The sequence below is a fragment of the Pempheris klunzingeri genome, chromosome 13 (assembly GCF_042242105.1).
Source record: "Pempheris klunzingeri isolate RE-2024b chromosome 13, fPemKlu1.hap1, whole genome shotgun sequence".
NCBI classification, from domain to species: Eukaryota; Metazoa; Chordata; class Actinopteri; order Acropomatiformes; family Pempheridae; genus Pempheris; species Pempheris klunzingeri.
Genome location: NC_092024.1, coordinates 2,557,205 through 2,576,069, shown reverse-complemented (window position 1 = coordinate 2,576,069; position 18,865 = coordinate 2,557,205). Strand labels below are relative to the sequence as shown.

The 18,865-nt window shown below is 44.2% G+C and overlaps 2 protein-coding genes across 3 annotated transcripts in view; both read left to right on the top strand.

Moving 5' to 3' along the window:
• prkd3 (protein kinase D3) overlaps positions 1 to 5,345 on the top strand; it is a 34,340-nt gene extending 28,995 nt beyond the window's left edge. For both annotated transcript variants that reach the window (XM_070842339.1, XM_070842340.1), the window contains 8 exons: positions 282 to 334; positions 720 to 792; positions 916 to 1,022; positions 1,158 to 1,319; positions 2,171 to 2,269; positions 2,352 to 2,619; positions 3,054 to 3,139; positions 3,740 to 5,345. In XM_070842339.1, the coding sequence (XP_070698440.1) occupies positions 282 to 334; positions 720 to 792; positions 916 to 1,022; positions 1,158 to 1,319; positions 2,171 to 2,269; positions 2,352 to 2,619; positions 3,054 to 3,139; positions 3,740 to 3,913 (1,022 nt within the window). In that variant the 3' untranslated portion in view covers positions 3,914 to 5,345. The remainder of the gene's footprint in view (positions 1 to 281; positions 335 to 719; positions 793 to 915; positions 1,023 to 1,157; positions 1,320 to 2,170; positions 2,270 to 2,351; positions 2,620 to 3,053; positions 3,140 to 3,739) is intronic.
• Positions 5,346 to 15,693: 10,348 nt separating this feature from the next.
• On the top strand, positions 15,694 to 18,256 carry foxa2 (forkhead box A2). The gene is made up of 2 exons (XM_070842382.1): positions 15,694 to 15,978; positions 16,688 to 18,256. The coding sequence occupies exons 1-2, from the start codon at positions 15,907 to 15,909 to the stop codon at positions 17,858 to 17,860; spliced, it is 1,245 nt and encodes a 414-aa protein (XP_070698483.1). The 5' UTR covers positions 15,694 to 15,906; the 3' UTR covers positions 17,861 to 18,256.
• Positions 18,257 to 18,865: the final 609 nt, after the last annotated feature.

Here is an 18,865-nt window from a genome sequence, read left to right as displayed (position 1 = left end):
GTTATGAAATGCATTACATACTTGCACCACTCAGTCACACATAGCTTCCCAGATCAAATTTATAACCAATTTATTGTGTAATAAAATGCTTCATTATGTGGGGCTGTGACTTATTGCATGCAGCTGCGATAAGCTTGAAGGTTATGGAAAAAAAAAAACTAGCATTTGAGCAATATGCCTCAGACTTCTATCACTTAAGGATTCACTGGCTGCTTCATGCTTTGGTACAGTGGCGTTTCTCAGTTGTTGAATGTGGAAACATCATGTGTTTTCCTCTGCAGAAGAGCTGTCCATCAGCATATCTGTGTCCAACTGCCAGATCCAGGAGAATGTGGTGAGTGGGGCTTCTTTTTTCTTACAGATGCTGTTGCATAATTTCCCTCCACATGCATGCATTCGTGCGCCAATAAAGTAGCTGTTGTGGTAAAATCAGAAATAGTGTCCCACTGTTTCTTCACCAAAACCTCCAGTGGAAGCTTTTGTGCTGCAGAAATGGGGAAGCTGGAGACCAGTGTTTTTGGTCAAGGGATTTTCATCTCAGTTCCACTTCTGCATTGAGTGAAAGTTAAATATATATAGATATTTGGCAATACCAGAAGACATTTTGGAGGAACGGCATATGTTATGAGCTTTTGATGATGTAACTTTTACCCACTGGCATGGAATGTTTTTTGCAAAAGGGAAAAAAGAGCAGTAACAGAACAAATGATCTCTTATAGGATATTGCCTCAGTGTACCAAATATTCTCTGATGAGGTGCTGGGATCAGGCCAGTTTGGCATCGTGTACGGAGGTATGTTTCTGTTGGATACGGCCCCAATTACATTTTATTTAATATAGCTTTACTGTCGGTTGCATTAAATTTGATGAAGTTAATAAAAAGTTGTTGATTTCACCATGTCCCATAATATTTTAGGCAAACACAGGAAGAGTGGCAGAGATGTGGCCATCAAGGTTATAGACAAGATGAGATTTCCTACCAAGCAGGAGAGCCAGCTAAGGAATGAGGTGGCCATATTACAGGTAACACCCAGAGCCGATACACAGGTCATGCTACAGACTGTTTCGTTGCTTTAGAAGCAAACATACCAGTGTTTCTTCTATCCCCTGCTACCCCTACATCAGTGTAGACTCAGTGTCTTTTGTGCTTTTCTCCAGAATCTGCATCACCCGGGTATCGTCAACTTGGAGTGCATGTTCGAGACTCCAGAGCGGGTCTTTGTTGTCATGGAGAAGCTGCATGGAGACATGCTGGAGATGATTCTGTCCAGTGAGAAGAGCAAACTGCCTGAACGAATCACTAAGTTCCTAGTCACACAGGTCGGTGTCACAGAGACGGTGCTCCTCTATCTTTGTGTCTGGAAGCAGCTGAAAAGGGTCAAATACAATGATACTCAGTTAGATCTTCAGCATGTGTCATCGCCTTTCTGGTCTTTATACTTCAAACTTCTCCTTCACCTCTTGCTGGCATTTTTTTTGTGTTTCATTCTCTATCATAGCTCTCTGTCCCTCCCTCCCTCTGTCCTCCCTTCTGTTTTTGGGGTGTGTTGGCCCACTGAGCCTGAGCCTCTGCTCCAGCTCCAGGGCCTGTTTATTCTTGTGGTGAGCTGATTGGGGGGAATTGTTTATGGGAATTGGTCTGCATGGCATCACGGCCTCCTCCCTGTCCGTGGATTACAGCCTGCAGTGTGCCGGTGGCTTTGTGGCCTGATTAGAAGAGCAGCAGGCCCCCGGGCCTCCGTGGGTCCCGCGTCCCAAACAGGAGCGGGGCCATTAACAGCAGCCCCATTAGCTGCGGCGGGCCTGGCTATGATGTGGCTGGGAGGACTTCTGTCAAAGTCAGGGTCAGGATAGGGGAGCCAGGCGCACTGTGGTTTTGGGACATGGCCATAGGCAGACATGCGTGCAGCGCTAGCTTACGCCAGGCCTCGTGAATATAGATGGGATGATGAGATGAGATCATATGTCTTTATGTGAAGGTACTTGTCAGGATGGAAGTATTTAAGGGCATTTATATGCTTATACTGCTGTTATTTTTCCATATGGCAGCACCATAGATTCTACTATTTAGATTATACAAACATTTCCCTGTTTGTGCTGTAAGCTTTCTGTATTAAAACTTTTAGATGCTGGAGTTTCATCTGTGCTTTTTTGATTTTTGTTTTCAACAGATCCTAGTGGCCTTGCGACATCTGCACTTCAAAAACATTGTTCACTGTGACTTGAAGCCTGAGAATGTACTACTGGCCTCCGCAGAACCCTTTCCTCAGGTAAAAGAAAAAAGACTCATATGTGAGTTGATGCAAGTGCATGCGTGTGGATGCGTTGACCAGTGTTTCTGTCTTCTTTCAGGTAAAGCTGTGCGACTTTGGCTTTGCCCGTATCATCGGCGAGAAGTCGTTCCGGCGGTCTGTAGTGGGCACTCCGGCTTACCTGGCTCCAGAGGTGCTGCGCAGTAAAGGCTACAACCGCTCCCTAGACATGTGGTCGGTGGGAGTCATCGTGTACGTCAGCTTGAGCGGGACGTTCCCTTTTAATGAGGACGAGGACATTAACGACCAGATCCAGAATGCTGCCTTCATGTACCCACCTACGCCCTGGAAGGACATCTCCACAGAGGGTAAGAGAAACGACTGGCTTGTTTGCACCCGTCCTTGAAGTAAACATCCAACTATTGACCAGCGCTTGATCTAATCTGGCTGGTTACTGATGTGCTTCACTCTCGTTAAAGCTCCTTGCACCTGTAGTTCAGCGTCAAACTGATACTCAGACATGTAGCCTCAGAGCTGTCCTCCCCCACCCACGTGTCTGGGTCGTCTGAACATTGCTCTGACTTTTCTTTGTCTGTGGTCGAGGTGAATCACTTTCAATTCTCCCCAGCTGCCCAAGCTGCAGCTCCTCCTGCACAGTGTGCAGAATATTTCAATATTTCAAGCCAACTACAGTAACCGCTCCTCTGATTTTCATGTTTTGCTGTGTGAACTGCTGAGGAAGTCTTTGCTGCTGCTACAAACACGTACTGATGCAGTCTTATATTATTGATTTCTCGCACAGCCACTGATCTGATCAACAATCTCCTCCAAGTCAAGATGAGGAAGAGGTACAGTGTGGACAAGTGTCTCAGCCACCCCTGGTTACAGGTGACATATTTGCTTAATTTCTTTTACCCTTGAACCTAATGGATGCAGTTTGCATCATAAATCCCACTCCTCCTCTCCAGGGTTAGAACTCTCTCTGTTAGATTCAGTGTGACGAACATATGGCCTCATAATCATAACATTTTGGGCATTAAAAAAAGAAAAAAAAAAACTCCCTGTGAATTATGGGAACTGTAGTTCATGATTATCCCAGAAGAAGTCAGGAAAAGAAGAAGAATCAGAGTCACAAAATCCATTTGTAATCAGCTTTTTGTGATTGGCTTTATCAGTGCATTTTGTGATGTTCCCAAGGCTCAGAATATCCAGCACAGTTATCCCCAGAGCACTGACACACTCCTCTATCCAAATTTAGACCGATATACCCGTTATACCATACTGACTCGAACCATTTAGAGTTTTATAAAACTTTTTTTTTTTTTCATAAAAAAACTGCCATAGAACTGCTCAAATGCAAAGTGATGGCATTTCTGAGTCGCCCTACTTGAAAATAGTAATATGTGACATGTGCTGCTGAGACATGTAGTGACTCTGCTGAGGACAGTACACTGAATGCATTTAAAAGTCCGCGTCTCCTTCCCTCAGGACTATCAGACGTGGCTGGACCTCAGGGAGTTTGAGACGCGGCGAGGCGAGCGCTACATCACCCACGAGAGCGACGACGCTCGGTGGGAGGAGTACGCCGACGAACACAGCCTCATTTACCCCAAACACTTCATCATGGCTCCCAACCTGGACGACATGGAAGAGGACCCCTAGTGGCACGGGGGTGTCACTGCGCCACATGTGTTAAGCACAAGGATTGTCACAGGGACTTTTTTTCAGGAAGCTTTGGGAGCTGTGGGTGTTCCCTCCAGAACTGCTCGTTGTGGAAACAGAGAGACGCCGATCGAGGGGGCAGAATTACTCTCCAGAGGCTTTAAACGTGGGGGGGGGAAACCCGACAGAATTTGTAGCACGATGCACTTGCTACAAGCAGCGCGCAGGTGGAGGTGCGTGCCACAGAAAACGCATTAAGAAACTGTCAGGAGAGAAGAGCTTTCTTCTTCTTTTTGCACGATGTCAAAACATTCCAAGGATTCGCTCAAGTTTGGTTCATTTTTAAGAAACAAACCAAAACACACAAGGTCGACGTAATAGTTTAGTTATTGTACACATCATTTTGGATAACTTTGAGTAATAATATGAGTCTGTTCTTTATGTGAGAGAAGAGATCACAGAGAGAGCTTTCCCCAGGAGTAAAGGGCACTTTTCACAAGGGATTTACAGTCTGAGAATTTAAAACACACGAGTTTTGTTCTCATTTCCGAACTGTTTGTGAGGTTGTCCTTTGGCATGAAACTGGAACTATCACATATATTTGTATGTTTTTTTTTTTTTAATGTATTTCATAATTGTGGTAGATTTTTGCACTATATTACCATTGAACATAGCAAATGAATAGAAACACTATTCGCTGCTACAGAGAGCAAACAGTTTGAGTGTCCAAGTCTGAAGTTTTAACTAGTGATGATCAGCAGAAAGTTGATGCAACTCATACAGTATTGGCTGCTTTGTCACCATCTAGTGTATCGGACGTGTTTTATCCTCTGGATCCAACAGACCCCGAAGAAATATGTCCAAAGATCATTCACGTCACTGTTGTTAAACTTTTCCTAAATTAACATTGTGAATGTGTTCAGTGCTACAAGACCAGAAACCCTGAACTGTCCGTAAATGCAATAATGGAGCCAATTTTGTTTTGTGTTCAACATGAGGCTAAACCCGCATGGACTCTACGTTAGAGCATCATGTTTCTGTGTATCCTTTCCTGTCCTTTCGCAGTATTCTTGAATGTGACTTTCTAAGCACCCCCATTCTGGAATATGTGTCTTTGATGTGCTGCATCGCCAGATGTGGCCAACATAGATTTTACATAGAACAAAACATTGGTATCAGTTCCCTCAATTGTTATGTTGTCTGGACCATTTCAACAGCCCTTTTGTCTAGACAGTAGAAGCAAGGTATAGTCACAGTTTGGTTCACATGGGAGCTTATAGCACTACGGTTTTGTAGTTTGCTCTGTCGGTGTGTTTTGGGAGCACGTTTCTGTTTCCTGTTGTCCTTTTCCTGTCTTTGTTGCCGCTGGATTGGCAGGTGTCAGTGTTTTGTATATTTCAGTACATACCAATGGAATAAAAAAACCCCACTTCTTAACTGATAATGAAAACGTGTCCTCCGTGCTCTTAATGTCTCTGTGTTCATGCTTCTGACTTAAACAATGGATTTTGTATTCCAGTGCCTCAGCGTGCATGCATGCATGAGCAGCCGTGGCTTGTAGTATTGCGCATGTTGCATCACGTTGTGTGAGTGTGTGTGTGTGTGTGTGTGTGTGTGTGTGTGTCTGTGTAGTGGTTTCACATGTCAGATCCCATCCTCAGCAGCTGGATGTGATTGTTGCACCACACCGAGCAGTTTGCAGAGCCAGTCGCTCGCCACAAGGCAGTAATGACATAGTTAAAGAGGGGGGTGGTGGTGGTGGTGGTGGTGTGGGGCTTTGTGGAAGACTTTGAAATCACACATGATAAATGCTATCATAGGATCCCTTTAAGTATCAAACGTTTGTTCAGCTCCAGCCATTTGACTAAAATGTCTTATTCCTAGAGCGTGCTTCAGAACGGGACTATTGTTTGAAGGTACAGCTCAACACAAACTACAGCAAACAGGCAGCTGTCATTAATTTACCCAAATCTTTGAAGTGTCCTTGATTCCTCCACCAATGCTCCCTGCTCTTACTGTAGATACTGGCCGACCACTTTTGGCAATCACGGCTAGCATTATTGCAAACGCTATCCTCTAATAGCCACTGATGAGAAGTTGAAGATACTTTTTTTTCCCTCTAAATGATACTCAGTGCTGCTCCCCTTTATCAGTTGGTCTGAATGCTTTCAAGATGTGGATCCTCTCTAGAGGCCAGATGACCCCGTTAACCCCTGTGAGGGAGACATGTGCAGGCTGAGCAGCACTGTTAGAGTTCACCGAGTTGGTGCTCACACATTCAACTAAGGAAACCCTAACTACTATCCATAACATATCACGTGCTCGGTTGTAGCTTGTGCCAAACTCAAGGCTCCATTGTGGAGAGGCAGCTACAGCAATTTAGAAAAAACTGAGATTAGAACAAAAGTGGCGTTGAAATAAAGTGCAATGTCTCCCTCCTCTGGCTGCACAGAGGTGTAGATATTGTAAAGCACCGTGCCATTTAGATATACACCCACTGTCCACTTTATTAGGTACACCTGCACAGTCTAATGCAATCCAACACAACTGCCCTGCAGTAAAGTCAGCTTCTATGCTCAGGTCTGTTGTCACTGGCAGGGAGGTGTTACTTGAATTATATGTTTTAGCACTGAGGGCATCGAGGACGTAGTTAATATTCTGTATTACATTCAGAGGTGCTTCTAATATTCTGCCCCCCTCATGTATGTAAATGGGAAAGAGCCACCGCATGTGTGTTGTTCCACTTTAAATTAAAACTTTAATAGGGAGACCATTTTAAAGCCCCTTTGGCTCCAAAAATTGATTTGCTTCTGGCTGCTGCAGGATGATGCATGTGCAGAGTTTCAAACTAGAAGGCTGTTATTCACATTCATCTGCTGATAGAGAACTGGTTTCTCTGTGCTCGCTGTAAATCTCACTTTTCCATGTGTCAGTGTGAGCATGGTTCTGTGGCATCACAACCTCAAGCCTCCAATGCACCTACACTGACGATGGACCTTTTAATAGGAGACGTTTTGTGTTAAACTTTTGAAATGAACAATATTTCTGATTTCTTCAATGAAGGAAAAGCAGTAAATTTATCTTCAGTCGTAGATTCATTTTAAAGGTTTTTAATTAAAAAGGTAACATTTTTGTGGAAAGACCAAATCCTACTCTAACAACAGTTATATGTCTAAAACATGCCTGGGGGGATCTTTAAAATACTGTGAGTGTTATGACGAGGAAAATATTCAAGCGCTGCAATAATTCAATAGTTTATGATATTATGAGTCTACAACTCTACTATTATATTCACATAGTGTCACACAGTGTGGTATCTCTGCTCTGTAGCCACTGAGAAAGCAGTTCTCTTTGCCACCAGAGGGTGTCACTCTGTGTAGGTTAATCCAGTGACACTGTCATGAAACAGTCACAGTCTTTGTGGGAAGATGCTGAAACCCTTTATGTGGCGAAGCATCTGGTTATCCTAGGATTCATTTTTACATGTAGTGTCGTACAAGTGCGCTTTCATGTACAACTTTTGGAAGTGACCTGTGACCTGTTTCACACATTAGAAGTGGATACAGCCAAAGAAAAGTCCCCTAGAAGAGGTCCTAATGGAATTTACATGAACCAAGACTGTGCTGTCAGATGCATGTCAGAAATAACATCTGTAGAGGAATCAGGGACAGTGATCCGTCTTTGTTGCCCTGATCCTGGGGTCTCTGTGTATTTGTTGAGCAGCTTTGTCTGGTAGCTTCTCGGCAGGTCTCTCGTCACCTCAAGGGGAGGTCTGTGTGTCACACATCCACCCCCCCCCCCGCCCCCCAGCCTCTCCTCTACGTCCTCCATTCTGCCGCCATCTCCTCTCTACTTCATGCTGGGTATCCATGGGCTCCAGACCAAACAAGCAAACAAACAAAACAACAGAAAAAGCCATCACCCAGACAAGCCTGGTCTGGGCTTGGGGGAGAGATGTGGAGCGATCTTGTTTGCTCTCCGGGCCAGTTCCATTTCACTGTGATGGCAGAGAAGGCCTCCCAGGACACGGCGACCCACACTTGTGTTTGACTTCCAGGGGGGGATCAAGGTGGTCTTCTGTGCTGACACAACACCTTCAGACCCATACACAGCTGGCTGCTGTAGCCTTTACCTAAGCTGGCCCTGCACTCTGTTGCTGTGGTCTTTACCTGAAAAGTTGTTGATAAGGCATACAGCTGGTGGCCTTTAATCCTGACAATGCTGCCCCTCAGCCGTGACCAGTAAATATACTGATTCATTTGATGGCTTAAAACTGCCATCCTGTGTGTACACAGCATGCTAATACCTCTGAAGCTTTCCTAGTAAATGATGACTGGAATAAATAAACTAATTGCCAAAGTGATTCTCAAGATACAGTAAGAGCCCTGTACAACAAATACCTAAACTTTCCCAGCTTGTATTTAGTAGACCATCTTATCAGTTCAGTGCCCTCTGCCTGTAACTGAATACGACTCACACAGTAACCAGAATGTTTTACTTTTGCTTCCTGTGTCCTTTATGAAGGGCACAAGTCCCAAGAAACACTCTATCTCCAATCTCTAATACAATCTCACAGCACACAATTCTCCCTGTGTGTTTTTTCCACATTAAGTCCAGGGAGACAAATGAATGCAGCTGCAGAGGGCATTTATACCTTAAGCATGTGTGTATTGGAGACAAAGGTGTCCAAAACATGACAAGTGGTTGACAAGATCAACCTTTTCCCCTGCATGTTTACCCATTCCCTAACAGCCTGAGTTATGGCAGCTATGTGTTTCCATTTGCAAGGAAATTCTGGGGTATGTTGATGCAACGATAGCAAAGGCAATTATGCCAGATGTGCGATACCTCTAAATCACAGTTTTAAACTGTGTATTGCAGAAAAAAAAAAAAGGTCAGCGCTGCGTGTGTGGTGGCTGGTTGGGACATCAAGACATTCTTTTGTTGTAAAATCAGTGGAGAGGGGAAATGAAAGCTGGAAATGGTTTCCTAGTCTGGGAAAATGCAGATGAGCTATATGGGTATGTTTGATTTGCTGACTCCAGCTGTGCCTGGAGAATTCCCCTGACCCATCCCATGGACCGGTTGCTGTGTGAGGCCACATGTACCCCTGTTGCAAGGCAGTCAGGCGCAATACACAACCCCCCTGAAATGGCTGGCCATTGAACTCTCAGGCAAGTGGCAATATTTGCTCACCTGAAATACACACATCTTGCCAATTGGGGTCGGGGTGGGCTCGGGGACCGGGGAAGGACCCCTTGATGCAGCTGTGGCCTGGAGAAAGACCAGACCAGGAAGTTTTGTGGCTGGAGAAGGGTGGGGGCCCTCTTGGCGGGGGGCTGTTTAGCAGCGGCGGCTCTATTGTGTCCTAAAGGAGGCAGGGACCGTATTTGTTCGAAGCTGCAGGAGGCTGATGAGGTGCTAATCTGTTGAGTGGCTGTGTCATTGGGCCCCTGTTCCCAATAGCCTGTTAGCTGTCAGGGCCTGTAAAAAAAAAAAAAAAGCACAATTTACGGGCCCCAGGCCAGGACTCAGCCACCGGTGTCCACGGGTAAGCAAACACAGATTGGACACTTATGTTGTTGCTCTGGTGGGGCAGGCTTTACCACCAGGCTCCTGGGGTGACACATAGGCAGCCTCTTTTCAGCCCTCTTCATGAGTTGTCGGCCCCCTCTTTGCTCCTCTGTAAACACTACAAATTAGCCATCTGCATATGGATGGGCCCTCAATCCATACAGGAAGGAGACAACTGCCTGGCAAAGGGGAGAAGATATAGGCTCTCCTCTAATGTAGACCAGATATACATTCTCCACTATCAGCTTTTAATTTCTATCCTCATGCATACATACATGCGAAACAAGGATAGCACGTTCAGGCACAGGGATTTTAGATATGCCAGAAACGTGTGCCTGCTCAAGAGAGTGTGAGATTTTGTTGTATTGTGCTTTGAAGCATGGGGATAATGAAAGCGCAGGGCCGGCCAGTTGTCTGATGGGTTCGGGTCAGCAGTCAGAGGTAATCCCAAACTTGAATTTCCCCATCAGCCTGGAATACAGATAAGACAGCAGCAGATATGAACCTCACTCACTGACTGACTGAGTGACTGATGGAAAAAGGAAATGGAGCAAAAGCCTCTCTGAGATGTAGAGCTGAGATGAGTGTGTGCATGTTTTCTCAAGAGGCCCGTCAGAGATGGTTGCAGCCCAGCAGATTCGTAGAAATCGGGCATTGTGGTGATCAAAGGAAGCTTGCTGCAGTATCTGGAGGATGGCCCCCGTTCCATATCATTATATATCAACTCAACGCTAGATTACAATACTTGATCAATTAATAGAACTGTCATGGAAGGGATGCTGGCAGGTGATGCACACGTCTCCTGAGTCAGCAAGGACTGAAAAGACAATTACTGATACACAACTCTTTAATCACCGGGCCAGGTTTGCCCTCTTGTCCAACCTGACGTGAATCTGACAGCACGACGGCCGAGTGTGAACAGCAATAGCTCATCATGGATTATGGCACGGGCTTGATTGTGGTGATATTTAGACACAGAGCTTCCCATGGGAGCCTGGCACTTTAATTAACATAGCACTACTGGCCCCCCTCCTGTTTTAATTGCCTTCAGTCTGTGATTAAATGTGTATTGACTCTGCAGTTGGTCCACTAATGAATAACAATGTGCTGATTTGGTGATATTAAATCTTTTGGCTCTAATACACATCCCATCCACGTTGCTTGGAAAGTTCAGAAATTGCGAGGAAGCCTAGTGTCTGAGCACATCTATCACATCAGAATGGGGGGGGGGGGGGGGGATATACAATTTATAAAACACATCACATCATCCACATGAACTATTGGGTTTTCATCCTTTCACTCCTCTTTTAGTTTTTTCTGTCTACGGTTCTATTAATTATCTCCACCATTTAACTTTTTTTAATAATACATAAAACTTCACTTTATGTGCTTTCTAATAAGGTGCCCTTCATAAAAATGCTTCTTTGCTGCACCTAGACTATCTATTAATGGTTGTTAAATCATTATAGATCATTCTAAGCTATTTAAATGAACACTTTTTATGTTGCCAGGTAGCGAAAACCCCATTTGGCAGGTGTTCATCCTTTCTATTTGGTAATAATGTAGTTCTAAATGTTAGTCACCCATTAGTAAATCACAACCTTGGGACCCAAAGGTAAATCTTATTAATGCTTATAACTGATCAATAAAGAATTAGTAACTGATCTATTATTATTATTATCTGTTGTATTCATTAATAAAGTAATTAGTTTCAGCATACAGCCTTTATAAATGGCGCCTTATCAGAGTGTGGTACCCAAATAGGTGTGTGTTGCAACAATCGGAGCTCCTAAAGACTCTAAATTGATGTCCTTCTTTAGTGCCATCTGATCTGTGCGTCTCTCGGGATCCCTCCGTTCTCACTCCTCTCCTGTGGTCCAATAGATAAACTGTCACCTTGTTTGATAAATGAAGGCCAGCGGTCAACACGGGGTCCTTTAACATGACAAGAGAGAAGTATTGAATCTGCAGTGCCCTGGATACAGTCAACATAAAACATATCGAATGGCATTCCTCGCCACATTCCTCTCAGTATCAAAAGGTGTGTATTTGAGGATATCCTTAGTGCGTTTACGCCTGTGTTTGCGCCCTGACCCACTGGGGCCAGTGCAATAACTTTGGACTCCCTCCCACACTGCATCTCATTGCAATGACCACTCTCAGTTTTTATTTAGCCGGGTTGTGTGCCTTCCCAGTCCAGCCGCTTTTCAGATTCATTTCCAGGTAAACACAGTGTGGCCAGCCACAAACCTGCGGCCAACAGGCGTTGTCACAGCTGTGGCAGATAATGGCAAGTCCAAACTCCAGCCCGGCTCTGGAATGTTTACTGTCACCACAGGCAAGTTGGCAGCAAACACTTTTTTCCAGCACTTTCTAAGAGGAAGACTCTCTCGTTATTAATTTTATTTTGATGAATTACATGCTTAACCCTTTGCCCTGTCCTGTTCTGTGTGACTTTGTGCACTCAGATGGATACAAAGGCACAAAAAGAGACATTCTTCGGTGAATCCTTCAATCTCAGTTGAAAAAAAGAAAAAAAAATCCTTACTTTGAAAGTTGAAACTTAAAGTTAACACATTCCTGCCAACAACTCCTGGGTGTTTGAAGGGTTGTACGAGGAGTTCCGCCTTCCACCCCCCCACCCCCCATGCCCTGCACCCAAGAAAAGCCCCCCCAGACACCCACCAGCATCTGTACCAGCAAACAAGGCTTTGTGGTGTCCCATAAGGCCTCGCTCATGCAGGTGTTGTGCTTTCACCTCTCTAACTGACTCATTAAACTTTCATCATTTAGTGTTTGCCCTTGTCATAACCAGTAAAGGAATGACGCCTGAATGTGTGAAATGTGACACTGATCATCATTGAGGCTAATTGATCAATGAAGTGGCAAAACTAGCCCTGAAGGAGGAGAGATGTTGGGCCCTGGATATGTATACTCATGGGGAAAATGCCAACTTTCCATGAACGTAGTGTGCTACTTTTACTTTTGACTCATCCTTGAAAGAGAAAGTCAATGCACTTCTGTCCTCCTCTTGTGCACAGGGTTGTGGAGACATGAGCTAAATGCAGTGGCAGAACGTGTTGCATTAACGACTGAAAGGCTTTTAGAGTCACAATGCTCCTATCAAAAAGCTGATCTTCAAGCTTACATACAGTATTGCAATGGCCGAGTCAAATCTGGCGTTCATAAAATAGAACAGAGGATGAACAGAAGCTAATGAATGCCTTTATTTGACCCGAGACTCATTTTTCACAGATATTATATGAAGGATTCCACACGATATGACCATGACATAATAATGAAATGATTTCACTATGCAACACACCAAAAGGGCTCCAGAATTCTAATGTGAAGAAACAGTTTTGGCTAAAAAATCTTCCAGCATACTAAAAGGAAAAGACAAAAAATAATAATTTTTTTAAAATTCAATTTATTAGTGTTTCCTAAAACAGTGTTGCTGTTCATTTGCATTTCATCATGGTTTGTTCGAGCTGCAGAAGTGCAACCTTAATATTTAATCACTCAATAACAGGTCTGCTTACAGTGTGTCTGATTGCTTGTCTCTGTTATATCTGGGTATAATGCAATGAAGATTTCATGTGTGATACCTTTTATTTCATTTTTATTTTCACTAAAGCCTGTTCTTCACTACTAACGCCTGACTGTGATTTACTGAACTGACTATACAAATGGGAAATGACAAAGGAGCCAGGTTCCAGTTCCCCTTTAGCTCAGTAGAGATGTTATTTCTGTTGTCAAATTTTCTTGCACCCCATTTGAAAAAGTAATCAGGGTGATTATTGTTTTGGTGTGACTGAGAGTGGTAGCATGCACACCACAGGGGGGGTTATTAGGAATACATGCAGAATACGGTGACTGACACACACAAGCCCCAGTTGAAGTTTTTGTTTTTGACTAAATCCAAAATGTGACCTTCACCCATGTGGACTGTGGCAGGTTGATGATTAACTATGGAATTAGCAACATGTCTCAATCAGGAACATAATGTCATGCAGGTCAAGGTCCGTTTTAGAGGACTGAGGATTTGATGTCTGTAATTTGGGAATAACTATGATGTGCTGATGTTTTCAAGCCGTGCACACTATTGATTAAATTAGAGGAGACACGTTTTTTAAAAAAAAAATGTTTTAAATAATTGTCCACCAGCAGATTTCTGATCGGTTCACACTCCTCCTCGTGTGCACAAAGACATGTAACACTGGAAACACAGCAGACGTGTTCATGCAACACAGACAACACTTTTCCTCACAGAGATATTTTTTATTTTCATTTACGCAACAGAAATATACGTGAAAACTGTAAAACACTTTTGATTTCAATGATTTATATTTTTAGATATGAGCTTATTGTGCTTATATCTATTCTATATGAAGACCTGCAGCAGACATAGCCCTAAAATACATTGTCTGAATGATACAAATAATATATCAGTAAATGTCAGGTGGCTGTGAGTTTTAACACTGTGACACAATTGTTGTTTTTAATTATTAGAAATAATAATTATAAGTGTAAGTGTAATAAAAAGAAGTGTTGAACGCGTCAGGCAGATGTGACCATCTCCAGCTCTCTCCGGTGAAATCCCCAATCCTCAAACACACAGCTTTTTTTTTTTTTCCCCCTCATGATCTCATTTCCAAGTTAAGCAGACTCTGTTAGTCCCTCGTCAACACGACAGGTTTACTCGCCTTTACTAATGGCTCTCTATACTGATAGTTATGCTCTTGCGTAAATATGCAGTCAAATAGATGTACCAGCGCTGACACGTGGCTGGCACCGGACTGCAGCCTCACCTTGATGTTTGTGTCATACAAATACTGTACAGGCTGGGCCTCGGCAGCCCGGGCCGCGTCCTCTCCTGCTGGAACGGTAGGGAAAGAAAAAAAAAACCATGAGATGGAGATGGAGGTTCCATTGTGCAAAGAGAGGCGCAAAAACAATCTTCCCACACTGTGATACACACTCTAATGAGCAGATATACAAATATAAATTCACTTCAGCAAATAAAAAAGGTGTTAAGTGAGCGTGGGTTCTGGTCACTGACCACTACACCCCCCCCTCCATCCCACCCCCACCCCTGGTTATTGTGCCTTGAATTATTCTGCATCTACTTAGTGTCAAAAACTCATTTTCTCAAATCCCATCGATTCTAAAATGTTTCTCAGACGTTTGCTTCTGGAGGATCATTGTGCTCCACGTGCCTCACACAGCAGAGCCAGTTGGAGAAGTTAACCGAGAGAGGGCGCTCTGAAGCTGCGGTGCCTCACTCCACACTAATTAAAACATTTGGAAACAGTCTCTCAGTCTCTCAGCCTGCTGAAGCAGCGTGGAGCCGCACTTTTTTTGTTTTTTTTGCAAACACTAGTTGGAAAAAAAAAATATTTTGAAAAATTGTCCAAACTGAAACAGCGATCAAACCATCTGATTTCTATCAGAACCTAACTGTTGACCAGCTGGGACAAGCTGATGAAATGACTTCTAGCTTCGCTGATACGAACCCGTTTTTATTAAAGGAGCTTCAATCATTTAAATGGACCCCATAGGACTCCTGTGCACGTGCGCTCATGCAGCCATAACGTCATTATTCTCTTCAGGTTCTAACACATAATGATGCTACTGTTTGATTAAACACCTACATGTGGATCTACACCCTGACAGCGTGTTCTAATAGAATTATTAACCAATGATTTGCCAGAAAACATTCCTTTAAGCTGATTCCTACCTATGGATCAAGCTTGATCTGACTCAGACACGGTGGCATCTCCTTCAGTGTTGTTGGTGTGAAATAATGAACGGCTACAATAAAGGCTGACACTTTAAAATTCCTTGAATGCAACGCAATAAAAATTCAGATTTCAGCCCAGCTGAAGTGGAATAAGCGCGCTGGAGGATGCGCATAATGAAAAGCACACGAAGGAAGAGCGCCAAACATTCCTTTTATGGCTCTTTCTTTCTTTTTCTTTTTTTTTTTTTGTTGCTTCAGCCAAAAACACAATAAGATTAGTTTCTAATGAAGCTTTTCATAAGAAACTGTTCTTTTCAGTCAGCGCAGGTGTACAATTGGGGTGGTAGCGGTGGCAGTGGGGGGGAGGGAGCTTGAGGAGTCTCACGCCTAGGTGCGAGGAGATTATTCAAATAGGGCCCAAGGCGTAGAAGTAGGGATTGGAGGCTTGCCTAGCGCACGGAGCTATATCACAGCGTTAACAGGCAGCACGGAGCGTCATTTGAACTCCAGTCACTGACAGACGCATCTCACGGCTGGCTCCATAAGACACACATGCGCCAGTCCTCGACGAAGGGACACACCGACGACCCAAATACACTCAGTGGTCCCCAGTCACCTGCTATTAGAGAGACTTTTGGCTTTTCCTCTGCTGGGAGACGCTTTGTAAAAGTCCTCCATGATGCTCGGAGCAGTTAAAATGGAAGGACACGAACACACCGACTGGAGCACCTACTACGGAGAGCCCGAGGTGGGTACCTTAAATATATATTTTTTTTCCGTCTAAAGCCGATCCCATTTTATACAACTCAATATTAGCCCTGAGATAATATTAACTTTGTGATCAAATATTGACTTGAGGCGCCTCCAAATCCTCCCCCATCTCCACGCAGCGCACTATCCTAACAAAGTTGCTTGACATGTAGGGTGGGGGGGGGAGAGACTTTTCACTCGGATTATAATTTCATAAATCTAAACGTATCTTTACTAGATCAGATTATTTTTTTTTCTCGTGTTTCCACTCAACAAACATCTGGGCTATTTGGTTTTGGGGAAATTGATTCAAATATTTGTGTTGCAGTCGCAGTGTTGTGTGTGTGTGTGTGTGTGTGTGTGTGTGTGTGTGAGCACAGTCACTTTAGGTGTCAGTCTCTTCGACATTGTACATTTTTAGCGGATTGTTTAACTTGATTTACTGTCTTTAGCAGCGGCTTTAAGTGCTTTGTTAAACACATGCAGCTGCTTTCTTAATATCACAGCACGTCTCTGTTTAACCTTTACGAGCCAGCGCGCATTTAAAGTACCTCCAACCAGAATAATCCTATTTTGAACGAACGCAATCATTCTGATTTTATGAGGCTTAGAGAAAACCTAACCTCTGTGTTTAGTCATTACAGTTGCTTCTGGTTCCTTCCTGTAATGCTTGAGCCAAACTGATCATCTCTTTCCCTCACTGACAGTGTTACACCTCGGTTGGCAACATGAACACGGGCCTGGGAATGAACTCTATGAATACCTACATGAGCATGTCCGGCATGAACAGCACTGCCAACATGACAGCCAACTCCATGAACATGTCTTACGTCAACACGGGCATGAGCCCCTCCATGACCGGCATGTCACCGGGCACCGGAGCCATGAACGGCATGGGAGCGGGCATGACGGCCATGAGCGCAGCCCTGAGCCCCAGTATGAGTCCCATGACCGCGCAGCCCGCATCCATGAACGCCCTGACATCCTACACCAACATGAACGCCATGAGCCCCATTTACGGACAGTCTAACATCAACAGGTCCAGAGACCCCAAGACCTACCGCAGGAGCTACACGCACGCCAAACCCCCGTATTCCTACATTTCCCTCATCACCATGGCCATCCAGCAGTCTCCCAGCAAGATGCTGACACTGGCCGAGATCTACCAGTGGATAATGGACCTGTTCCCTTTTTACCGACAGAACCAGCAGCGCTGGCAGAACTCCATTCGCCACTCTTTGTCGTTCAATGACTGCTTCCTCAAAGTGCCCAGGTCGCCGGATAAACCCGGGAAAGGCTCCTTTTGGACTCTGCATCCGGACTCCGGGAACATGTTTGAGAACGGCTGCTACCTGAGGAGGCAGAAGCGCTTCAAGTGCGACAAGAAGACCATGAAGGATTCCGGGCGCAAAGGGGGAGACGGCGGCTCCTCCAACAGCAGCTCGGAGAGCTGCAACGGCAACGAGTCCCCGCACTCTAACTCCTCCTCCAGCGACCACAAAAGGTCCCTGTCGGACATGAAGACGAGCCAGGCCCTGAGCCCGGAGCACGCCGCCGCCTCCCCGGTGTCGCAGGGGCAGCACCTCATGTCTCAGCATCACTCGGTCCTTGCGCACGAAGCGCACCTGAAGCCGGAGCACCACTACTCCTTCAACCACCCCTTCTCCATAAATAACCTCATGTCCTCGGAGCAGCAGCATCACAAAATGGACCTAAAGACTTACGAGCAGGTGATGCATTACTCTGGCTATGGCTCCCCCATGGCCGGGGCTCTTTCCATGGGCTCCATGGCGGGCAAACCCGGTCTGGATTCTTCATCCATACCTGACACGACTTACTACCAAGGCGTCTATTCCAGGCCAATCATGAACTCCTCATAAACTCTTTGGGCTCCATCCGATGTGGACTTTCTTCCCCTTCAATTTGTACATTTGTAAAAAAAAATATAGAGTTTGTGTACAATATGTATTTCAGATATTTTTGACGTTTCCCACCCTTTTAGTTGTCGAGTTTGTTAGTAGCCTAATTATTTTGAGAGAGGATGTTGATAATGATAATTAAAAGTAATGATAATGTGACGAGATCTGTTCAGAAGTCGGCTTCAGGAATGGACTCCAAAGACAAACAACAACAACTTGCTGTAAAATAGCCTCCATCTGCATACCTGGATTCCTAAATGAATTTAAATGCCTCGCAGGATTTCTTCAATCATTTGTGTAATTCCTATTTATGGCTTGTATATGTGTATTCTTGTAGTGACAAGAACAGAATCTATATTAAAGTGTTATTGGTTTTGTTTTCTGAATATCATGTTGTTCGACCATTATTATTATTATTATTATCATTGGTAGTTTTATTATAATTAGTAGTATTAGTATTATTATAAATCAGGGGACTAGAATAAGTGGATCCACAATTAAATTATGTTAAATCAACTGTGTTCCCTAAATTAGTAGATTAAATTAATAGAAATCCATACGACAGGAAATAACGTCATGGTTCACATTCAAGAAAAACATTAATTTCGGTTAGTTTACGCAAATTTCCTGCACACACACACACACACACACACACACACACACACACACACTCAACGTTAAAAGTATTTCCACTTAGATGCCGTTTGGGTATTTATGACATCCATAATAACATTATTCACAATAATTATGGATTTTTTAAAATTCTAAAACATGTTCTCCTCCTGCCTGTGTAATTAGGCGCATGTTTCCAGCAGGGATTAATCGCTTTGCTGACACTTTGCGCGCACAATGCTTTCAGTTTGTCAGTCAGTAAATGCAAACAAAACAAGCACACGCTTATTAATCCCCAACACAAATTGGGATATTTATGGGGTGGGTGGGGGGTGGTGGGGGAAAAGGGGGCTT